We start from the raw sequence: 24,518 nt of genomic DNA on the forward strand, positions 1-24,518 counted from the left end.
GAAATACAGTCATCAGATCTATTACCAGTTCAAAATGCATGAAATAGGCTCTAGGTGTATACACTGGTGAATCTGAGCAGAACTACACTGAGAAGAAAGTTCACACAAGTCTTTTAAATAGAACATGTGTGTTAACATTCTTAGTCCAGTTTGAGGCAGCAACCAAACGTCATAAGACACTTGGACTATTTGCAAAATTAATAAACCTCTCAGGGAAGTATACTATAAGAAAGAATATTGAATAATATGAATGTAATTTAATTGTACTTTAACATGCAAAAAAGGTGCATGTGAAAATGAAGACAACCTGTACAACTACGTCTAGGTTCTTACAGTTAATGCAACATTTTCCTTAACTTCCTAAAAAAGAGCCGGATCTGTTCAGTTTGATCTCCATGTCTTTATTTCTGATTAATTTAATCTGCAAAAGCAAAATGAAACATTATTCAAAAAGCTATGGATCTGAATTAAAATGGTGTTGAAAACTAAATTGTTAAACTGAAGGATATCATAAACCAAAGGAAGTTGCTCAAGCATTTGGAACAATTCAATCAAAGCAACAAACCAAAATGTAAAACTGTCGAGACGTAGAAAACACATGAAATCATTCTGCTGCACTCAGTCCATCATTTTCAGATTCACCACTTCAGGAATTGGGCAAATCACACAAATGAATATTTCTATTGAAGATGATAGAAAACTCTTTAGAAAGCAGTTGATGGAGACTAATGCCATCATGAGTGTACACCCAGCGTTCTCCAGTCCAGTCGTAGCGTTTTGGCCCACTGTGAACACAAAAGGAGAAAACAAGTAGGGAAAAAAATCTTTATATCACCGATGGACTAAGATACAACCTATAAATAAAGAAGACTCATTTGCTGCATTATTTGAAAAGGTTCTAAATAATATTTACCAAAGAAACTTGGTTAGCAAAGTTTCAGTCAGTATTTAGAACAGAAAGAATATTGGTGAAAAGAATAAAAACTGTTGATTGATGATTTGCTTGGACAAAACATATACATATATACACTGCTCAAAAAAAATAAAGGGAAGACTTAAACAACATAATATAACTCCAAGTAAATCAAACTTCTGTGAAATCAAACTGTCCACTTAGGAAGAAACACTGATTGACAATCAATTTCACATCTTGTTGTTCAAATGGAAAAGACAACAGGAGGAAATCTTTGGCGATTAGCAAGACACTCAATAAAGGAGTGGTTCTGAAGGTGGGGACCACAGACCACTTCTCAGTACCTAAACTTTCTGGCTGATGTTTTGGTCACTTTTGAATGTTGGTGGTGCTTTCACACTCGTGGTAGCATGAGACGGACTCTACAACCCACACAAGTGGCTCAGGTACTGCAGCTCATCCAGGATGGCACATCAATGTGAGCTGTGGCAAGAAGGTTTGCTGTGTCTGTCAGCGTAGTGTCCAGAACCTGGAGGTTCTACCAGGAGACAGGCCAGTACACCAGGAGACATGGAGGAGGCCGTAGGAGGGCAACAACCCAGCAGCAGGACCACTACCTCCGCGGCGCCATCCTTTGATCCAAGATGGCGCCGCAGATGGTGTTGGTACGCATTGTTTTGTTTTGTTTTTTGCTTTAAAACGGTCTTCTGTGATGGTACCCGGAGCTCTCTCACCAGAGAAGAACTCATGAACATCAGGGCTACTACACCAGATGAGTTATTTCCAACTTTTCTGCCTACTGCTCTGGAATTTTTGGACATTCTGGTCAAAGGTGCGCTCACCTTTGTTCACGCGGTGAAACGCCGGAAGAGAGGGAAACGGGCTGGGGTGCTGGTACGACTTCGCCAGCGTGGACTACGAACACCGTTACCTGGAATATTTCTCTCTAACGTGCGCTCACTTCCCAACAAAGTTGACGAACTACAACTGCTGTTGGGGAAAAACAGGGACTTTTATTCATCGGCAGTTTTGTGCTTCACGGAGACGTGGCTGTGTGGATTAATACCGGACTCTGCGCTGCAGCTGGCAGGATTCCAGCTCTACAGAGCGGACAGAGACACGGAACTCTCCGGCAAAGCGAAAGGTGGAGGAATCTGTTTTTACCTCAACAGTGGTTGGTGCAACGACGTGACAGTGATTCAGCAGCACTGTTCTCCAGACCTGGAATCCTTCATCATAAACTGTAAGCCTTTCTATTCCCCCCGTGAGTTCGCTTCGTTCATCCTGGTCGGTGTTTACATCCCGCCGCAAGCTAACGTGCAGGTCGCACAGCGCATGCTCGCCGACCAGATACTGAGTGTGGAGCGGACCAACCCGGACTCCTTAGTTATCGTCGTTGGCGACTTTAACAAAGGTAATCTCACCCACGAACTCCCCAAATATAGACAGTTTATAAAATGTCCGACCAGAGAGGACAACATTCTGGATCACTGTTACACCACCATCAGAGACGCTTATCACGCCGTCCCACGTGCTGCACTGGGCCAATCCGACCACATCATGGTCCACCTGATTCCTGCATACAGGCAGAAACTAAAGCTCTGCAAACCTGTTGTGAGGACGACAAGGAAGTGGAGCAGTGAGGCTGTGGAGAATCTCCAGGCGTGTTTAGGCTGTACAGACTGGGATGTGTTCAGGACTACTACCAACAGTCTGGACGAGTACACAGAGGCTGTGACTTCCTACATCAGCTTCTGTGAGGACAGCTGTGTACCATCATACACCAGGGTGAGTTACAACAATGATAAACCCTGGTTCACAGCTAAACTCAGAAGGTTAAGACTGGATAAGGAAGAGGCCTTCAGGAGTGGGGACAAAGACATATACAGAGAGGCTAAGTACAAGTTTGACAAGGCAGTGAAAGAGGCCAAACGACTGTACTCTGAGAAGCTCCAAAACCAGTTCTCAGCCAACGACTCTGCGTCTGTCTGGAAAGGGCTCAAGCAAATCACCAACTACAAGCCGAAAGCCCCCCACTCCATCAACGACCGACGCCTCGCCAACAACCTGAACGAGTTCTACTGCCGCTTTGAAAGACAAAGGGACAGTCCTGCAACCATCCCCCACGACGCCCCCCAACAGCTGCAGCCACAATCCACCACCCCCACCTCCCCAACCTCAAGAGGGGCCTTGGCACCTCCAACCCCCACCCTGAAGTTCCCCCCCACCAGCCCCCTACCCACGCGGAGGACGGCTCTTTCCATCCAGGAGAGGGACGTCAACAAACTCTTCAGGAGACAGAACCCCCGGAAAGCTGCTGGTCCGGATTCTGTCTCACCAGCCAGCCTGAAGCACTGCGCTGATCAGCTGTCTCCAGTCTTCACAGACATTTTTAACACCTCACTGGAGACATGTCATGTGCCAGCCTGCTTCAAGTCCTCCACCATCGTCCCTGTTCCCAAGAAGCCAAGGACCACAGGGCTTAATGACTTCAGACCCGTCGCCCCGACCTCTGTGGTGATGAAGTCCTTTGAGCGCCTTGTGCTCTCACACCTAAAAGACATCACCGACCCCCTCCTGGACCCCCTGCAGTTTGCCTACAGAGCAAACAGGTCTGTGGATGATGCAGTCAACCTAGCCCTTCACTTCATCCTCCGGCACCTGGACTCCACAGGAACCTATGCCAGGATCCTGTTTGTGGATTTCAGCTCTGCCTTCAACACCATCGTCCCAGCTCTGCTCCAGGAGAAGCTCTCCCAGCTGAGTGTGCCCGACTCCACCTGCAGGTGGATCACTGACTTCCTGACCATCAGCACCGGTTCCCCCCAAGGCTGTGTTCTCTCTCCTCTGCTCTTCTTCCTGTACACCAACAGCTGCACCTCCAGTCACCAGTCTGTCAAGCTTCTGAAGTTTGCGGACGACACCACCCTGATCGGACTCATCTCTGATGGTGACGAGTCCGCGTATAGATGGGAGGTGGACCGACCATCTGTTGGACTGGTGCAGCCAGAACAACCTTGAGCTCAACGCTCTAAAGACAGTGGAGATGGTTGTGGACTTCAGGCAGAACCCAGCCCCACCTGCCCCCATCACCCTCTGTGACTCCACAATTGACACTGTGGAATCTTTCCGCTTCCTGGGAACCATCATCTCCCAGGATCTCAAGTGGGAGCCAAACATCAGCTCCCTCATCAAGAAAGCCCAGCAGAGGATGTTCTTCCTGCGGCAGCTGAAGAAATTCAACCTGCCAAAGACTATGATGGTGCACTTCTACACATCCATCATTGAGTCCATCCTCACCTCCTCCATCACCATCTGGTACGCCGCTGCTACAGCCAAGGATAAGGGCAGGCTGCAGCGTGTCATTCGGTCTGCTGAGAAGGTGATTGGCTGCAGTCTACTGTCGCTCCAGGAACTGTACACCTCCAGGACCCTGAAGCGGGCTGGGAAGATTCTGGCTGATCCCTCCCACCCCGGTCACAGACTCTTTGAGACTCTCCCCTCTGGCAGGAGGCTGCGGTCCATCCGGACCAAAACCTCACGCCACAAGAACAGTTTTTTCCCATCTGCCACCAGCCTGGTTAACAAAGCCCGGAAACCACCCTGACACTCTCCCTTTCACCCACACCCCCCCCCCCCTTTTTTGCTGACAGGACACTTGTAACCTGTAACTCTATGAGTTACATTAACGCTCAGCATGGACTCTTGCTTTACTTGCACAATGATCATCTGCACTGTTGTATTGCTCTTGCATCTTATACTCTATATTTACTCTCACTCACTTAAAACTGTGCACATATATTTATATTATATTGTAGATATGTTTATACTGTTTAATTTGTATTGTATTGCACCGACTACGCCAAAACAAATTCCTTGTATGTCCAAAAACGTACTTGGCAATAAAGCTTTTCTGATTCTGATTCTTTGTGCAAGGAGGAACAGGAGGAGCACTGCCAGAGCCCTGCAAAATGACCTCCAGCAGACCACAAATGTGCATGTGTCTGCACAAACGGTTAGAAACCGACTCCATGAGGATGGTATGAGGGCCCGACGTCCACAAATGGAGGTTGTACTCACAGCCCAACACCGTGCAGGACGCTTGGCATTTGCCAGAGAACACCAGGATTGGCAAATTCGCCACTGGTGCCCTGTGTTCTTCACAGATGAAAGCAGGTTCACACTGAGCACATGTGACAGACGTGACAGAGTCTGGAGACACCGTGGAGAGCGATCTGCTGCCTGCAACATCCTTCAGCATGACCGGTTTGGCAGTGGGTCAGTAATGGTGTGGGGTGGCACTTCTTTGGAGGGCCGCACGGCCCTCCATGGGCTCGCCAGAGGTAGCCTGACTGCCATTAGGTACCGAGATGAGATCCTCAGACCCCTTGTGAGACCATATGCTGGTACGGTTGGTCCTGGGTTCCTCCTAATGCAGGACAATGCTAGACCTCATGTGGCTGGAGTATGTCAGCAGTTCCTGCAAGATGAAGACATTGAAGCTATGGACTGGCCCGCCCGTTCCCCAGACCTGAATCCGATTGAGCAAATCTGGGACATCATGTCTCGCTCCATCCACCAACATCACGTTGCACCACAGACTGTCCAGGAGTTGGTGGATGCTTTAGTCCAGGTCTGGGAGGAGATCCCTCAGGAGACCATCCACCGTCTCATCAGGAGCATGTCCAGGCGTTGTAGGGAGGTCATACAGACATGTGGAGGTCACACACAATACTGAGCCTCATTTTGACTTGTTTTAAGGACATTACATCAAAGTTGGATCAGCCTCTAGTGTGTTTTTCTACTTTAATTTTGTGTGTGACTCCAAATCCAGGCCTCCATTGGTTAATAAATTTGATTTCCATTAATGATTTTTGTGTGATTTTGTTGTCAACACATTTAACTTTGTACAGAACAAACTATTCAATGAGAATATTTCATTCATTCAGATCTAGGATGTGTTATTTGAGTGTTCCCTTTATTTTTTTGAGAAATGTATAAAAGCAAAGACAATGCACCACCATGACCACCAATAGGAGCTCTAGCTTTGCGCTGAAAACCTCAGCACAAAGACTGTGGTTAGCGGCGACTTAGAAATGCCTTATTCCCACTTTCAATTACCGTATTTTCCGCACTATAAGGCGCACCGGATTATAAGGCGCACCTTCAATGAATGGCCTATTTTAGAACTTTTTTCATATATAGGTCGCACCGGATTATAAGGCGAATAGAATAGAAGCTACTGCAGTCAAACGTTTGACTGGGGTTGCGTTATGCATCCACTAGATGGAGCTGTGCTAAAGAGAATGTCAACAAAGTCAGTCAGTCAAACTTTATTAATACACTACAAACCAGCGTTCTGATAACTCCATTCACTCTCATGGTAAGGTCTCCTCTACATAGAATTATATTGAATAGAGCCAACCGCACGTTAGAAATGCATTGGAGTCTATGAAGTTGAAGTTGAAATCAAACGTTAGTTAAAACGTGAAAGGGAACTTTTCCCTGATTCAGTAAACACGTAAAAGAAACAGTTTGATGCACTAAATCAAAAGTTAGTACTGTTAACCTTTCCTGTTTCTGTCCCCTGACTGTAGTCAGATGACACAGGGGAGACGCTTTCTCCAGGGCCGAAGTTACTAGTTTCCTCGGGGTTAACTCCCTCACTCATACGTTGCTGAGTTGAGCATGAAGAAACAGCATCAAAACACTGAGTTGTTGACGAGATTCGGGGTTCTTTTTAATGACTTTGCAGCACGTAAAAACACAGGGCTTACACATTCATACACCGCTGCTCCGGTCGCCGTCTCTACCCACCCCACACACACAATAATACCGACGTCACTCCTTCACTCTTGATTCTCAGCTACGGCAGCACACAGCGCCACCTCTGTCCGGAGGAGTAATGTCAACATCTTCCATACACACACACGAAACATACACCCCACACACTGAGCTTCTAATCACATATAGTTCAGGCAATTCCTGCAACAGTACATTCAAACGTTATACACACACAAGTGGTGTTGGACTAGGAGTAAGCACAGTACAGGTGTTTACCGCTATTACTTCGGCGACGCCCCTGACTACGGTAGCCGTAATGCTGCAAGCGGTGCAGCTTTGTAGTTTACCAGTCGTACTGAAACATTTTGACAGAGCGCCGTGTACAACCAGTATGGATCAACCAATTAACCAATTGATCCATATATAAGGCGCTCCGGATTACAAGGCGCACTGTCATTTTTTGAAAAAATTAATGGTTTTTAAGTGCGCCTTATAGTGCGGAAAATACAGTAATCACTTTAAATGACTTACTTTCTATTCACTCACAACATCCAAACACCATTAACATACTGACAGGCAACTTGGGGTTGAGTGCCTTGCCCAAAGGCAAATTACCATATGACAGGAGAGGAAGCAGGAATTTGATCCACACCCTTCCAATTGCACAATGACTACTATTCTTATTGAGCCACAGATCGTCGTCCAGAGGCCAAAGCAACTTGGCTAAGTCACATTTATTCAGTTGGAGTTTCAGCTATAACAAAATTACAGTGCCACAAGAGCCACAGTACAAACCCTCCAGAAAGTCAGTCATTTTTTGTGGACAGTACTAATGTGCCATCAGACCTCTTTTAAGCACCTTATGAATTAACTGGTACATTATTAAGACAACAGTGACTAAAAGTTATCAAAAGCTTCACTCAAGAAAAAATGTGAGTGGCTGGGCCTCAAAACCTGACTTCTTGCTTCTTGCTTTGTTTGGGCCATCACATACCACTCTGCAGCACATCTACATGTGCATCTTACTTTTTTACTTTTGCCAAGCCCACTGAGCAAAGAAATCAACGCTGGTCAATGCCCCTCCTTGCCACTCTCAACCCTATAAGCTTTAAACAGTGTCTGATTACACAGACCAAGCTGAATTCAAATAATCTAAACCTTACAGAGTTGTCTGTCAGCAGTGCAGCTTCTGCACTGGGCTGCTAGGTGTCTTGGGGTTCTGCAATGATGCCTCACAGAAAGAAGGTGCTGTGTTTATATCACAGATGGGTCTCTTCCAAGTGGATTTTTGCATTTTCTTCTCATGCATGTATGGAATTTTATCCAAGTACTCTGGTTTCCTTCCACGGTACAAAAACATTTCAGTGGTGTCTCCCTAATTTTTAATTATATCAATAAAAAATGGATAGAATTTGTAATCTAGAAATGTAAATCCTAAAATGACAAATGAAAACTTCAAACAGAATTAAATTTGTATTATTTTATGTTACATTTCCAACAAAGCAGTGCTACCTGGTAGGAGAAGAAAGCCAGATCTGTCTGTTAGGCGTCTGTTTGTTGATGACATACGTGCCATGGCCTCCTCCCACCTTCACTGTCAACACGCCACTCTGTGTACAGAGTCAGAAAGACACATCATTACAGATTTAAAAAAATCTTCTCAGGAGTCCGGAAATAAAAACTGAAATAGGAGACTTCAAAGAAATAAAAGACTTGAAAGGAAATTAACATAGTGGCAAGACATTTGTCAAAAAGAGGAGGCCAGTTTGAAAAGCTGGGTCTTGAGTTGGGATTTAACTATGCCCAGCGAGTCAATGCTGGAGATGTCAGGTGGGATGGAGTTCCAAAGACAGTGGCAGAGCGACTGAAGGCTTAGAGCCTGTCTTAGTCTGTGAAGGTCAGTGAGCGATGAAGAAACAAGGTGGTGGATGGCCTTGATCGTGAGGACCAGTATTTTGAAGTCAACAATTAAAGTGATATTTGAACAGGACCCGGTGGAGCTGCTGGAGAACAGAAGGGATGTGATGAGAAGATGGTGTTCTGGTAATCATCCAAACAGCAGCATTCTGAACCAGTTGGAGTTTAATGGATAGATGTGAGGGTGAGACCAGGGGAAGGGAGCTGCAGTTATCCAGACAGGAAGTGACCAGAGAGTGAACCAAGGAGGCAGTGCAGGACGGATGCAGTTGGTTGATGTGGCAGGGATGGCAGTAGGCGGACTGAGTGACATTATTGATGTGAGATTTGAATGATAGGTTGCCATCGATAATGACATCCAGTCTGTTAACTTGAAGGGAGGGAAAGACTAAGGAGTTGACGATGGGTGTGGTGAAACAGTTGACTGGTGTATGCCTGGTTCAAACAGCAGGATTTTTATGCCGATTTTTGACCCAATCTTCCATTTCCGACATGCCCCATTATCGTGATGGCTATTAAGATAATCTTATGAGATATTCCTGCCGTGTGTGGTGTGTTAAGAATGATCCAGTCTGCTCGGAAGGATGTAGGGACCACTCCGACCTCAAATCGGGGAAATTCAACATGTTGGGCTATCTTGGCCCGATATCCTACCATGTGGGGTGTTACGAGCATACAGCCAATCAGAAAGAGAGGTGACAGGTGTTGTGATTGCCGTGTGGATGGACACTACACCGAAGTTTTTACATCTGCGATTTTATATTGTCACGTGTATGGTCTCTCAGGTTTTAAAAATCAATCAACAATTTTAATATGTTTCCGTGTAAACGGGGAATGAGGGGGGATTTGGACCTGATGAGGATAACCTCTGTTTTATCACTGTTAACCCACGATTTGACCTTCTATACAATCGCAGTGGGGGGTGGCAGATAGGTAGAGCTGAGTGTCATCCACATAGCAATTGAACTTTCAAAAGATATGGCCAAGGGGGAGGAGAACAGAACCTTCGGGGACACTCAAAGAAAGAAGAGATGGCTTCAATGGAAATGTGACAGTGCAGCCATAGAGACATAAAGAGAACCAGTTCAGGTGAGTATTTGAGAAACCAATAGATGCCAGTCTGTGGACAAGGATGGAATGAGATATGGCATCAAAAGCTGCACTCAGGTCAAGGGGGAGGAAGATGGATAGGAGGCGGGAGTCTGCTGCAATCAGGAGGTCATTTGTTATTTTGTCGGTCATGACAGATGGCCGCTCACACTTGTTCTGGTTCTGCTGGAGGTTTCTTCCTGTTAAAAGGGAGTTTTTCCTCTCCACTATCGCTACATGCATGCTCAGTATGAGGGATTGCTGCAAAGTCAATGCACGCGACTGTCCACTGTTTCTACATGCTCATCCAGGAGGAGTGAATGCTGCAACTCACTGAGTCGATGTAATCTGCTGGGTTTCCTTAGATGGAAAAACTTTGTAACCAATTTGAATAATAAACAGAATCTGACTGAACTGTTTGATAATTAGGAATAACTGGAATTTATGAACCTCACTTAAAATCTGGATGATTCGACTGAATTTCCTTCATAAGTGCCTTGAGTCAGCATGTGTTGTGAATTGTCGCTCTATAAATAAACTGAATTGAATTGATTAGGGTTGCTTCGGTGCTGTGTTGAGGGCGAAGACAGACTGGAACTGTTCAAAGAGTTGGTTAGTAGAGAGCTGAGAATAAACTTGAGCTCCAACTGTTTTTTCCAGAATTTTTCAGAGGAAAGGTAAGTTAGAGTCGGGATGAAGGTTACTGAAGTTGTTGGGGTCTGAACCACGTTTCTTGAGAATAGGACTAACTGCAGCAGATTTAAAGAGTGAGGTGATGAAACCAGAGGTGAGGGAGCAGTGAATGATGTTAGTTATCAATGGCAATAGGGAAGGAAGACTAGCTTTACCCAGAAAGGTAGGAAGAAGGTTGAGTTGGCAGAATCTTTTTCTAAATGAGTTGCAATATGTAAGAACATGGGAGGAAACTGGAAAATAGTAAATAGAGTGAGAGGGACCAGAAGTTTAAAGGAGATGAACTAACATCGCTGCGGTCAGTGGATATGCTAACATTAGCTGACCTGGTTAGGCTGGCCAACGTACCTCGGTTAACCTTTCTGTCTGTGTCTCTGCAAGGGCGAGGAGTCATAGACTAGAATGTGTATATAGCTGAAGAGCTTTCAATGCGAAAGCTCCTGCAGGACTCTCGTGGATGTATTTTCGACGAAGGGAGATGTCCGGGAAGATATGTGACAGAGGATGTAGGAGCTGAAACTGCAGCTAGATCAATTTGATAGCACAGTACTTTAAGTTAAAGAGTAGCAACTTGGGGGAACGAAGAGGTTACACTGCCACAGAGCCAGCTCTGGCAAATTTTGTAGTTTTACTTACAACTATCCCTTTTCCATATGGTCAAATTATACCATTTGCAATCTGAAGTGCCTTAATATGAGTCCGGATAGTTATTTTATCAAGAGCACCAAAAATATCCCCAGGCCCAAGAGAAATCCGTCGAGGAAGGCTACAATCAATAATGAAGGCGAAGAGCTAATTGCTAATGCTACACCCAATGAGAGCGGAGAGGCACTCAGAGGTAATGCTGGTTCCGAGGATATCGAGGGGCTAATGCTACACCCCAACAGTATGAGGAGGGGCTTAATGCTAACACTACATTTGATGTGAATGAAGAGAGGCAGAGTGTTAATGCTACATCTGAAGTTTCTACGTCTGCCTATGGCACTATGGAACCCAACATTGTTAAGATAGCTGTAGTCCTGTAGGACATAAACAAGCAAACGGCTCAGATGATAGCAGTGGGTGTTAGAATAGGAGAAGCGGAACAACGGATCGCTGATGTTGAGACTTTGGCCACTAATTCTGAGACAAAGATCGCTGGCATAGAGAAGCAAATTAAACGTATGCCTGAACGCATAGACGACTTGGATAACCAGGGCCGCACGTGCAATGTTTGGGTTATCGGCATGCCAGAGGGTACAGAGGGATCTGATCTTGTGAAATTCTATGAAGGGTGCATTCCTGAGCATTTGCAGCTGGAGACAACTACGGGTCACTTGAAACTAGACAGGGTTTATTGATCACTAGCGCCAAGACCAGATCCCAATCAGCATCCGAGACCTCTCATCATAAAGTTCCATAATTTCGCAGATAAATGCCGCGTGATGGAGACTGCCTGGCGCATTGGGTCCAGTCAGCAGGGTCAAAACGGCTCCGCACACGAGAATCCAAGGATTTCCTTCTTCGATTATTCTGTGGAGGTGGTGCGGAGACACAAAGCTTTTGATGGTATGAAAGCCTGATTAAGCAAAATAAACATGGATTACTCGCTGATCTACCCGGCCAATTTGCAGGTGGTAGTGGATGCTCCAGGGACGGACTCGGACAAGTGGTTGTTGTTTGTATGCTGGACCGCTGGAAGGAGGTGAACTGCAGTACTATTTCTGGGACACGGGATGTTGTTGGTGAGGTTTCGGGGGGGGGTTTGAAGTCTCCTTTTGTGTTCACACCGGTCTTGTTCAGTTATGTTCAGACTCAGCACAGAGGTATTTTTTCTTTTCTTTTTGGGGAATATGTGTCAGTCACTTGAGTTATATGTTGTGTGACATCTAACAAACTTCATTTTTGTACATGGATTTAAAAAAGGGGGTCAATAAGCCTGTTAAGAGACGTAAAATACTCACCTTTTAAAAAAAAAAAAAAAGCATATTGATATAGCTTTGATGCAAGAAAAACATTTGGATGATGCACGGCATTTAGAGTTACAACGAGGTGGTTTTATTCAGGTGTTTTTCTCCTCATTTAAGTAGTAGAGGGGTGGCAGTTTTGGTGAGAGGGGGCATTCTATTTGTGATGTTAGAATGTTTCAGTGACAACAGGGATCAATAGGTTATTATCAAAGGTAATATACAAGGAACTTTAGTTTCTATACTTAATGTTTATTACCCACCCACCCACTCTTCAGATTTTATTACTAAGGTTTTTCTAAAACTTTCAGAGATCCAATCAGATATCACCGTGGTGGGAGGAAGGAAATTTTAATTGTATTTTAGACCGGCGTGTAGACTGACTCCCACATAAGACTGTGCCTTTTTCTAATCAAGCTAAGTCTTTGACTTCTGTGTGTAGGGACTTAGGGTTGGTGGATGTTTGGAGGACATTGAACCCCACAGGTAGGGGCTATACATTTTTCTCTGCGCCCCATACCTGTCATACAAAAATGTACTATTTCTTTCTATAAGGACACTCTCTAAATCTAGTCTTGTCTTGTTCAATTGGCAGCATTTTAATATCAGATCATGCTTCTGTGACACTTGATATCTCACTTAAAGGTTGGTGGTGTTAGGCAATAGAGGCTGAATAATATTATTTTGAAAGATCATACCTTTCTGTCTTATTTTAAAGATAATTTAATAACTTTCTTCTCTGTCAACCGAGACTACAAAAGATTTTTGTGTATTGTGGGAAACCCACAGTAAACACAGTAAAAGTGTGAAAAAGTGCAGACTCATTCAATTGCAGCTGTATGCAATGACAGAGGCATCAGGGTGCATGACAATATTCAAATAAATGGCATTTTTAATAAATCTTTTCACAAAATATACCTGTCTGAATAGCCAGTAAATGCACACAGCATGATTGAGGATTTTTTCTCTCATATCAGATTGCCTACTTTGTCAGCAGAGCAACAAACCGCTCTCAATGCACCTATTTCTAAAGAGGTTGCAGGTGGCATCAAAAAGTTAAAGAATGGAAAGGTTCCTGGACCTGACGGGTTTACTGCCGACTATTATAAAGAACTTACTGACTTGTTAGCAGACCTGTTGCTGGATATGTTTAATGACCCTTTCAGACAAAATTATTTACCTCAAACCTTAAGAGAAGCAAACATCTCTCATTCTGAAAAAAGAGAAGAACTCTGAACTCTGCTCCTCATACAGACCTATAGCATTATTGAATGTAGACAGGAAAATACTTTTGAAAGTGTTAGCTACACTTCTTGAAAAACTTCTGCCTTACATTGTTAGGGAAGACCAAACAGGCTTCATATAGGGCTGTAATTCTGGGAATAATGTTAGGCGCTTCCTAAATATTATTCAGGCTTTCCGGCATCACAGCGTTGATGGCTTAGTACTTTCTTTGGATGCTGAGAAAGCCTTTGACCACATCGATTGGGACTGTTTGTTTTACCCTCTAAATTAATTTGGTCTAGGTGATAACTTTGTTCGGTGGATCAGGGTGCTGTATGACTGTCCTCCATCATCTGTCTTAACAAATGGAGTTCGATCAGACACTTGTCCATTACATCGCGGGGTACAACAGGGTTGCCCTTTGTCTCCACTTTTTTAATAAACTTAAAGATATAAAGGCTGAGCTGTAGCAACCCTGTTACATTTAATACACTAAAGGCCTGGCGATTAGTTCGTCGTCTGGAAGGGGCGTCTTAGATCACATCCCCTTTCACTATTGTGTTGAGAAATCCTGAATTTCCGCCTGGTTTGACAGATAGAACTTTTAATGTATTGTGTAACAAGGGCATTATAATGCTGAAAGATGTTTTTTTCTAATACTACACTAATGTCATTTGCACAATTATGTGGCATACCCAGGCAGGACTTCTTTAGTTACTTGCAATTAAGACATTACATCCTGCATAGAACAACTTTGGCCAATGCTGTGGAAGCCTCGCCAGTTGAAAAGCTGGTATTTCAGGGAAAGGTTAGGGTGTCAATAAGGGTATTGTACAAAATGTTGGTATCTGTTTCTCCAGCCCCGCTGCATAAACTGAAGGACACATAGGAGTGGGAACTTTCTGTCATAATGTTTGACCAGGATTGGGCTAATGTGTGGAAATATATTAAGTTTATTTCTGTATGCAATAGAGTAAGATTGATACAACTTACAATTGCTCACAGGATGCATATTTCACCAAAGTGCAGACATAGGCTTGACTCTAGTCTAGCTCCCATGTGTCTTAAGTGTAAAATTGAAATTGGGACTTTGACACATTGTTTTTTGTCATGTCCGAAGCTGAAGGGGTACTGGTCTGACAGAATTTGTGAAATCCAGAAAATATTAAGTATACGTATTAACATGGATCCAATGACCCTTCTTTTAGGGCTGCCACATAGGAATGTGATATCAAAGGCTAAAAACAGACTGTATTGTATACTTGCTTTTGCTGCAAGAAAGAATATTATCCTATTGCAGTGGAATAGCGCAAAATGACCTACAGTCAAAGGCTGGCACAGGGTCCTGCTTGAGTTGGCACCATTAGAATATGTAACATCTATTCTACACTGTAAGACAGACCATTTCTTTGATGTCTGGAACCCATATCCGAAATATGTAGAACCTGAGGTCTTAGCCATTATGCTCCAGGGATTCGTTTGAGTGGCTGACTGTATTCTATTGCTATTTTTCTGTGTTTAATGATGTGCGTCGAGTCTGAGCCGGTGTTGAGTTGTTGTTTTGTAAACTTGGAAAAATACAATAAAAAACAGTTGCAACTTTACAGTAAGTAACGTTGTTTTACTCTTTCACAGACTATTACAACTACTACGATGACTATGTTTTCCGGTTGAGATTGTGGTTCTGTTTATACACAAATGTTGAGCCTTTGTGTTTCCTAGAAAAAAATGCTGTTATATAAGATGACCATGCGAAGAGTAATGCCTTACAGAAAAGACAACATCATAGTCTGTTCCAGTGAAAGCTTCATTTGTGAGATCTTCAAAGTAATCTGAGAGAGCATCCAGTGTCTCCTCGGCCAACTTCTCATACACTGCTTCTGACAGCTCCCTTTCAGAGAAGGACACAAAGATAACAGTTACTGAGGCAACTTAATGGTGAATCTCTTACGTGCACAGTAACAGAGGAATACATTATCTGCACACGGGTTGGTTTCTCCTTTCTTCTTGAACTTAGAGAAAGATTTCTGCTCCTGGGATCATCAAATCTTCTCCAACCACACTGCAAGGAAAAAATAAAATAATAATAAGCTAGAAGTTTGAAACTGCAGTCTTTTATTGCACTGTTGACTACATTAGTAAGCTATTAGTAATAACTAAGTGATATCAGTTACTTATTAGTTTTTCTGTTTGAACACAGGGAAGTCTGGGTTGATGTGAATGACACGGTTTTATGAAACTCCTTTTTAAAATCATGGAATAGAAAAGTATTCCTACACCTTGATCTTTTCCACACTTTGTTACCTTGAAAACAGCAGATGTTATGTTTTATAGGGAACGAATATTACACCAGAGCATCATAATATGAATTATTTTATGACAGGAATTCTGGTTGAAATGTTATCCTTGTCCACAACTTTTATGCCAGAAAACTAAAAGCCAATATGCTCAAATCACATTTTCCTATTTCTATTAAGTCAATAATTCAAATTTGGTTTTAACTTCATGATAGATTTCAGCTAAGCTGCACCATAGGTTAATGTATGTTGAAATTAAACACTGAAAAATGTTGGAATCATTGTCATACTAAAGAAGACAAAGCCTTTTTTAATGCTTTATACTGTTTTACTGTTATACTGTACTGCATACTTTATTTAATGGTAAAATCAATGTTTTACTGGTCACTTTTGAAACATTTTTAAAGGTATTGTTTTTTTAAAATGCAGCAACATAATAAAATCAAACTAATCAGGTAATCAGTTTTGACTTTATTCTGCTTGGTAGATGTAGCTAGTTTATTTTTAATGTGTGTTTTTCTTTACTTAAAAAACATTTATGTGATCTGCTGATTTACTTCTTATGTTGATCACGTTATATTTACTTGACAAATGTAACTTCTGAATTTATTGAAATATGTATATGTGTAAATGTATATTGATTTACTTCAATTAGATGGATCTCAAGTGGATGTAGGTTTGAGAAACGTTCTGCACATAGTGAACATCAGCTTCCTTCAATGCACAGCAATTTGACCTCTGGTGCTGGATGGTCAGCATGACCTGTTATTAATAGAAATCTGTTATTCAAAGATGCTGCAGCAGAATAGAAATATGTGTTTCACTGGCCATTAATCAAGACTGTTAAACTCCTCCAAGTTTTATTTTACTGTTGTCTTTAAAAAGTGACCAGAAGAAATTGTATTTTATCATTTAATAAAACTAATATACCAGTACAGCTCAAAAAAGTTCAAATATTGTGAAAAAGTTCATATTTTTTGTCGCTCCTTCTGATATTTATATACATAAGTGTACGTAAATGTGTGACTAGCATTGAACAGTCTGACCTCCTTGACAGGCTGCAGGATTCTGGGATGTAAGCTGTGTGGGGTCAAATCTCGAGCCTCTTGAAAGACAGACAGCCTCTGGAGCTAAGAATCATAGGGGAACAAAATGTAAGTTAGTTATGGTGGAGGTGGGTGGGTGTACTTTCACATTCTTTTATCTAGAATGTGAAAGTACACCTTTATAACACAGCAAGAACAAAACTGATGTTCTGCAGTCTTCCATTATTTTTTGTCCTTATATTAAGTTTAACGTCCAGGCAGATTATAATAAATCCTTCTTAGTCCAGCATAGGGGCACACCAATCTGAAAATTTGGGCCAATATTGATATCTGACATTAATATTGCTGTATGTTTGATAACTGATATTATATACATTTTTTTTCCATACCCTTTCGACAATGTGGAAAAAAGATCCCACCTCTTGTCTGCTTCCGTTGAACACCTGGAAATCCTGCACTGCATCGCTATCATCATCAGATGACCAAACTAATTCCCCCTGACACCCCCCTAATGTCAACTTCTAACCCTAAGAATGTATACACAGATTATTTTAAATTAAAAATTGTAACAGTTTTAATAAGCCAGATACTGAGTGTTCTGACTTTTCGAGTAATTTAAAACAAACATTTTAGTCATAGTAATCATTACAATCAATATCATCTTTTGTTGTTTTTTATGAGGCCACAAATTTACACTAATATTAAGCCAGAGAACTTTATTTTACAGGGAGGTGTTCTCCTTGGTGCTGTGACAAAGGTCAACAAGCAGCCTCCTGCTGGAAGTTAGTATCTGATTCGATCACTAACCAGCAGCTGAATCATATGCCAACTTCAGTTAGTTGTGTTAACTGAACAGCGATATTTAACGGAAAAGTAACTTCTGATAAATGTTAAATTAGCATTCATCTTTAAAAATACTCCCCCAAAGGGTTTCGGTTTTGACATATTGTTGTCTTTTTTTGGGATCAGCTGACTTTGGCTAATCGCTTGTGAGGCTCATTCTTCGCCAGATTTGACCGACAGCATATAAAGAATTGCTACAGGCCAATTATGGGGACCGTAAATCCTAAAACACTATCCTTTTTACACGTATTTACCCTAAAGGTAAGGGGGATGTAAAAATATAGGTGATGAAAAAGTTTGTAACCTGTCAGTCTTACCTATTTTAGGGGGTCCAAGACTTAATGAGGGGTCAAAACCTCCCCCTGCCAGCAGCTCGCACCATGAAGCCGTTTCAAAAACACGTCAGTTTGGATCTATGGATCTTACCTGATGAAAGCAGGTCCCCACAGTGCTCTTTGCTGTCCCCAGGTACAGCTTTGTGTCTGCAAGGTGACAGATCGGGGAAGAAATCCTCCATGTTTTAGTGAAAAGGAGCATAATCTGCTACCACACCAGACTATCAACAGAAAACGCTGCTGGTTCTTCTTCATGTGTTTAGTGGTAGTTAACCTAATGTTCATTGCTGCCACCGACTGGACTGGAGTTGGGAAAGGCCTCGCCGCCTCCTCCTTTTGGTTTTTTTTATTAACATTTTTAATTCACAAGGTAGGCTACAATTAAGCATATAAACACAGTGAACTGAAAAAAATCTGAAAGTGAAGAAACAATTACAAAATAAAGGAATGTACAAAAAATACAAGAAAACATTTGACTAAGTAGAAGGAAAATACTAATGCCAGATATTACAAACAAAATTACTTTAAGGCATTAAAAACTAGGCTCTTCGTGGCTTTTGTTGAAACTTCCAGGTTACAAAGTAAGTTTTCAGTTCAGCTTTGAATTGAAACATATTGGGGTTTGCGTTCGACCACTTTTCATTTATGAATATAAAATGTTGAAAATAAAATAAAAAAATGAAAAATAAAGAAATGAGACTTGGTCAAGTCTTTTCTCTCACTAAAGATAATGCCCTTATACAGGTCCTTCTCAAAATATTAGCATATTGTGATAAAGTTCATTATTTTCCATAATGTCATGATGAAAATTTAACATTCATATATTTTAGATTCATTGCACACTAACTGAAATATTTCAGGTCTTTTATTGTCTTAATACGGATGATTTTGGCATACAGCTCATGAAAACCCAAAATTCCTATCTCACAAAATTAGCATATCATTAAAAGGGTCTCTAAACGAGCTATGAACCTAATCATCTGAATCAACGAGTTAACTCTAAACACCTGCAAAAGATTCCTGAGGCCTTTAAAACTCCCAGCCTGGTTCATCACTCAAAACCCCAATCATGGGTAAGACTGCCGACCTGACTGCTGTCCAGAAGGCCACTATTGACACCCTCAAGCAAGAGGGTAAGACACAGAAAGAAATTTCTGAACGAATAGGCTGTTCCCAGAGTGCTGTATCAAGGCACCTCAGTGGGAAGTCTGTGGGAAGGAAAAAGTGTGGCAGAAAACGCTGCACAACGAGAAGAGGTGACCTGACCCTGAGGAAGATTGTGGAGAAGGGCCGATTCCAGACCTTGGAGGACCTGCGGAAGCAGTGGACTGAGTCTGGAGTAGAAACATCCAGAGCCACCGTGCACAGGCGTGTGCAGGAAATGGGCTACAGGTGCCGCATTCCTCAGGTCAAGCCACTTTTGAACCAGAAACAGCGGCAGAAGCGCCTGACCTGGGCTACAGAGAAGCAGCACTCAGTTGTAACTCAGTGGTCCAAAGTACTTTTTTCGGATGAAAGCAAATTCTGCATGTCATTCGGAAATCATGGTGCCAGAGTCTGGAGGAAGACTGGGGAGAAGGAAATGCCAAAATGCCAGAAGTCCAGTGTCAAGTACCCACAGTCAGTGATGGTCTGGGGTGCCGTGTCAGCTGCTGGTGTTGGTCCACTGTGTTTTATCAAGGGCAGGGTCAATGCAGCTAGCTATCAGGAGATTTTGGAGCACTTCATGCTTCCATCTGCTGAAAAGCTTTATGGAGATGAAGATTTCATTTTTCAGCACGACCTGGCACCTGCTCACAGTGCCAAAACCACTGGTAAATGGTTTACTGACCATGGTATCACTGTGCTCAATTGGCCTGCCAACTCTCCTGACCTGAACCCCATAGAGAATCTGTGGGATATTGTGAAGAGAACGTTGAGAGACTCAAGACCCAACACTCTGGATGAGCTAAAGGCCGCTATCGAAGCATCCTGGGCCTCCATAAGACCTTAGCAGTGCCACAGGCTGATTGCCTCCATGCCACGCCGCATTGAAGCAGTCATTTCTGCCAAAGGATTCCCGACCAAGTATTGAGTGCATAACTGTACATGATTATTTGAAGGTTGACGTTTTTTGTATTAAAAACACTTTTCTTTTATTGGTCGGATGAAATATGCTAATTTTGTGAGATAGGAATTTTGGGTTTTCATGAGCTGTATGCCAAAATCATCCGTATTAAGACAATAAAAGACCTGAAATATTTCAGTTAGTGTGCAATGAATCTAAAATATATGAATGTTAAATTTTCATCATGACATTATGGAAAATAATGAACTTTATCACAATATGCTAATATTGTGAGAAGGACCTGTATTGTAGCCAGGGTCGCTAGGCGGTGCTAGAGCTCCCCCTGGAAAAGTCATGACACCCACATTGCAACCCCAAGAAAATGTTAGATTATTTTCTTTTTCATCATGGTTAATATTCTTTAGCATGTGGCTCTTGTAATACATTTCTCACAAAACACAACCAATAAACAATCAATTATTATATACGGAGTAAAAAAAAAACAAATCGTGCAACAGGAATTGAACTTGTGTGTGTGCATTAACTGCCATGCTCACAGGCTGAATCTTGCGTTAGGAGACTGCGTACATAATGTCGCTGCCGCAGCAGATCTTTTTGAAACATTGCAAATGTTTCACAGGTTTTTGTTCCCGACAGAATTAGTATCTCCTGCGTCAGGAGCCAGTTGTTTCCGTCTCATTTCTGTGATCTTTTACTTTTGTTAAAGATGAGTGTCGTTTGTTCATCGTTTAGTTAGTGCTTTACAACAGAAAATTACGCATTAATTCTTCTTAAATGGTATCGGACGCGATTGTCGACCAAACCGAGCGCGTTTTCCTAATAAGTAGATAATTACGTCAGTAGAAACTCGATTATTATTAAAAACAGAAACCCATATGAAACGTAGCAGTAATCCTGCTTCTTACAATTATAAAGTAATGGATGAACTTGAGGGAAGCTCTCTGAAAGTTCTCCACACATCTGCGAACAAAACATGAGCTTCAGTCTTTAGCTGTTGACTGCAGAAACATTACGGGTCTAAATAAGCTGCTTTTATTAAACAAATGTTATTCTATAATAATACTTTATTATAATACAGCACATAATTTAATCTGGACATTTGAATGTGCTTCGTACACATTGCTGTCAGCTCTGTTCTGCAAAAGAGAAAAAATGCATTTAGAGCCTGTTTGGTTATTATTATCAAAATGCATAAATTGAAGAGTAAACAGTTGTGCTTTTGGAGTTTAAACAAATATCACTAATTTAATAGGACCTAGTTTATGTTTAGCGTTTGCTTCCGTCTGTGTGTGACGCACATGCAAGTGCACCAACCAGTGTTGCCAGGTGTACGATAATTATCGTATTTGTACGATAATTTTGCTCTCTGTACGATGTATTTTATACGATGATATTCCTAAAAAAAGGCCAAATGTACGATAATTTGACCATTCCGTGAATGTGTGGTTGTAATCAGTCGTCATCAGCTTATCGCCAAAGTCTGTCGGAGTTTTTTTGTGAACCCTGAAGGCATCTGTGTCCGGATTCGGAAACAAATGCTGGAAATTCCAGCCAATCGTGCTTTCCTAAATGTGACCTACGCGTGACGTGATGCGTTGGCCTCAGAACTACGGCCATGATTGGCTGAATAGTCCACTGTGCCCGCCCACGATTGAGGAAAAGAAAAGAAGAAGAAGCAGAGCCCGGTACTGTGGGGCTGCAGATGTTGATAAATCTATTCTGTTCTGACGCCACAAAGCTGCGAGTTCCTGTTAGACGATATTCAACACATCAACAGACTTGTTATTTTGGTTATGACGAGTGTACGATAATTTCCCTCAAAATACGATCATTTTATGTCTCTAGTACGATAATCCTATATTTCTCACCTGGTAACACTGACACCAACGTTAAGCAGCACTAGCATTAGCCTTCTGTTATTCGGAGCATTCATTAGATTTAACATTTAGATTTAATTCAATTCAATTCAAAAATACTTTATTAATCCCAAAGGTAAATTAAATGTTGTTGTAGCTCATATTATGAAGGTTTCCTCAAAGAGTCGTTGTAGATGCTGATGGCTGTGGGCAGGAAGGATCCTCTGTAGCGCTCCGTCTTACAGCAGATCTGAAGAAGCCTCTGACTGAAGACACTCTGTTGTTGTAGGACAGTCTCATGAAGAGGATGTTCAGGGTTCTCTATAATGTTCTTCATTTTATGAAGAAACCTTCTTTCCACAATGATCTTCAGAGGTTCCAGAGGAGTCCCCAGAACAGAACCAGCCTTCTTTATCAGCTTGTTGAGCTTTTTTAAGTCCCTGGCTCTGATGCTGCTTCCCCAGCAGATGATGGTAGAAGAGATCAGACTCTCCACAACAGACTTATAGAAGATATGCAGCATCTTGCTGCAAACACCAAAGGACCTAAGCTTCCTGAAGAAGTACAGTCTGCTCTGTCCCTTCTTGTAGATGGCTTCACAGTTGCATCTCCACTCTAGTCTGTTGTCCAGGTGAACACCGAGGTATTTATACTCCTCCACTTCTTCTCCCATGATAGAAATAGTTTTTGACTTATTCCTGTTTCTCTTAAAATCTACAATCATCTCCTTTGTTTTAGTCACGTTCAAAATGAGATGATTGTTTCCACACCATGCCACAAAGCGGTCCACCACCTTCCTGTACTCAGCTTCTTATCCATCTCTGATCCACCCCACGACAGCAGAATCATCTGAGTATTTCTGCAGATGACAGGAGTCTGTCTGGTACTGGAAGTCTGAGGTGTACAGAGTGAAAAGGAATGGTGAGAGTACAGTCCCCTGTGGTGCTCCTGTGCTGCTGACTACCTGGTTAGACTCACAACCCTTCAGTCTCACAAACTGTTGTCTGTTTGTCAGGTAGTCTTTGATCCAGGAGATTGTTAAGGCCTCCACCTGAGTCTTCTGGAGTTTCTGACAAAGCAAATCAGGTTGGATTGTATTAAATGTTCTGGAGAAATCAAAGAATATGATCCTCACAGTGCTGCTGGCTTTGTCCAGATGACAGTGGGTTTGTTGAAGCAGGTGTATGATGGCATCTTCAACTCCAACTCCACAGCGATAAGCAAACTGAAGGAGGTCCTGATGGTTTACTGTTTGCTTACTCAGGTGGGCCAACAGGAGTCTCTCTAGGACCTTCATGATGTGAGATGTCAGGACAACAGGTCTATAGTCATTGAGGACTGATGGGTGAGTTTTCTTTGGTACCGGAACAAGACAGGAGGTCTTCCACAACACCGGAACCTTCTTCTGGGCCAGGGTAAGGTTGAAGAGGTGCTGCAGAATCCCACAGAACTGCTCTGCACGGGCCTTCAGGACTCTAGGGCTGACATGATCTGGACCTGCAGCCTTATTCCTATTCAGTCTCTCCAGTTGCATCTTCACCTGACTTCTTGAGACACACAGGTGGAAGGGGGAAGCAAAGGAAGCATCAGCATCTTCTCATATGGTTGATGGCAAACTTGTAGAAGCAGAAGGGTCTAGGGCTGAGGTGGAAGATAAAAAATGTGAGATGTTACTGGACAGCTGTGGGTCCTGTGGGTCAAAGGAAGATGGAATGTCTGTTTGGCTGCTCCCCCAGAACCAGAATTAAACATGGAAAAGCAGCATTCAGTTCTTATGCTCCACTGATCTAGAACACATTTCCAGAAAATGGTAGAAATGCTGAATCCCTGAGTTCCTTTAAATTAAATGAAAAATTAATGTTTAGAATGGCTTTTGATTATTCCAATACAAAAGTTTAAAAGGTCCTGCTAATCAGACTAAAATTTTAAAGTTATAATACAGGTTTCAACAATAAATGGGGGGAAAATTCCACCTCTCGGAGATCTCCATTTTAACAGGAAGAAACCTCCTCAGTGGCTCAGGCTCAGTGTGAGCGGCCATCTGCCACAACTGACTGGGGGGTTTGAGAGAACAGAGCAGAGACAAAAAAAGAAAACAAAAGCACTGATCCAGGAATTCTTTCTATGTGAAAGAACCATAAAACATTAATTACAGTAGTAGCTACTTTAGTGGCTTCATCTAAGAGAAAGAAGCAGCTAAGCAGATAAACTGAACCCGTTTTCAAGTCTAGAGTATGAAAGAGAGCACAACGTCCCAGTAAAAGCTCAGCCAATAGCTATGTCTAGAAGAGAGACAGGATTAAACACTGAAAGACTGGGCCAAGTGTATTATCTGTAGAACATTAATTTGTTGGCAACAGTATCCTAGCCAATGTCCCCCTCCAGGAAGGTGTCACTGCTGAACACAGAGCCAGGTCAGATGTAACTTATAGGAAGAGAAAAAATAGCCAACATAAAGTTGAAAGCTAAAATGCCAGTAAATAACGCAAAATTGGAGAATACTATGA

General features: G+C 42.4%; 1 protein-coding gene across 1 annotated transcript; it reads right to left on the reverse strand.

The window, feature by feature from the left end:
* Nucleotides 1-380: 380 nt before the first annotated feature.
* Nucleotides 381-18,364, reverse strand: fxn (frataxin). Its single transcript, XM_047380281.1, has 6 exons — nt 18,179-18,364; nt 16,910-16,993; nt 15,540-15,628; nt 15,337-15,457; nt 8,210-8,307; nt 381-785 (listed from the first exon to the last, which is right to left on the reverse strand). Exons 1-6 carry the CDS (start codon nt 18,287-18,289, stop codon nt 647-649), a joined length of 642 nt encoding a protein of 213 aa, XP_047236237.1. The 5' UTR covers nt 18,290-18,364; the 3' UTR covers nt 381-646.
* Nucleotides 18,365-24,518: the final 6,154 nt, after the last annotated feature.

This window comes from Girardinichthys multiradiatus, chromosome 12 (assembly GCF_021462225.1).
Source record: "Girardinichthys multiradiatus isolate DD_20200921_A chromosome 12, DD_fGirMul_XY1, whole genome shotgun sequence".
Lineage (NCBI taxonomy): Eukaryota > Metazoa > Chordata > Actinopteri > Cyprinodontiformes > Goodeidae > Girardinichthys > Girardinichthys multiradiatus.

Excerpts from the sequence above, each read along its gene's own strand:
- fxn (XM_047380281.1), bottom strand. The coding sequence starts at position 18,289 with ATGCTCCTTTTCACTAAAACATGGAGGATTTCTTCCCCGATCTGTCAC. Across the intron at positions 16,994-18,178 it reads TGGGGACCTGCTTTCATCAG|CTCCAGAGGCTGTCTGTCTT; the intron begins GTAAGATCCATA and ends TATGATTCTTAG. Across the intron at positions 786-8,209 it reads TGGCTTTCTTCTCCTACCAG|TGGGCCAAAACGCTACGACT; the intron begins GTAGCACTGCTT and ends TTGTGTTCACAG.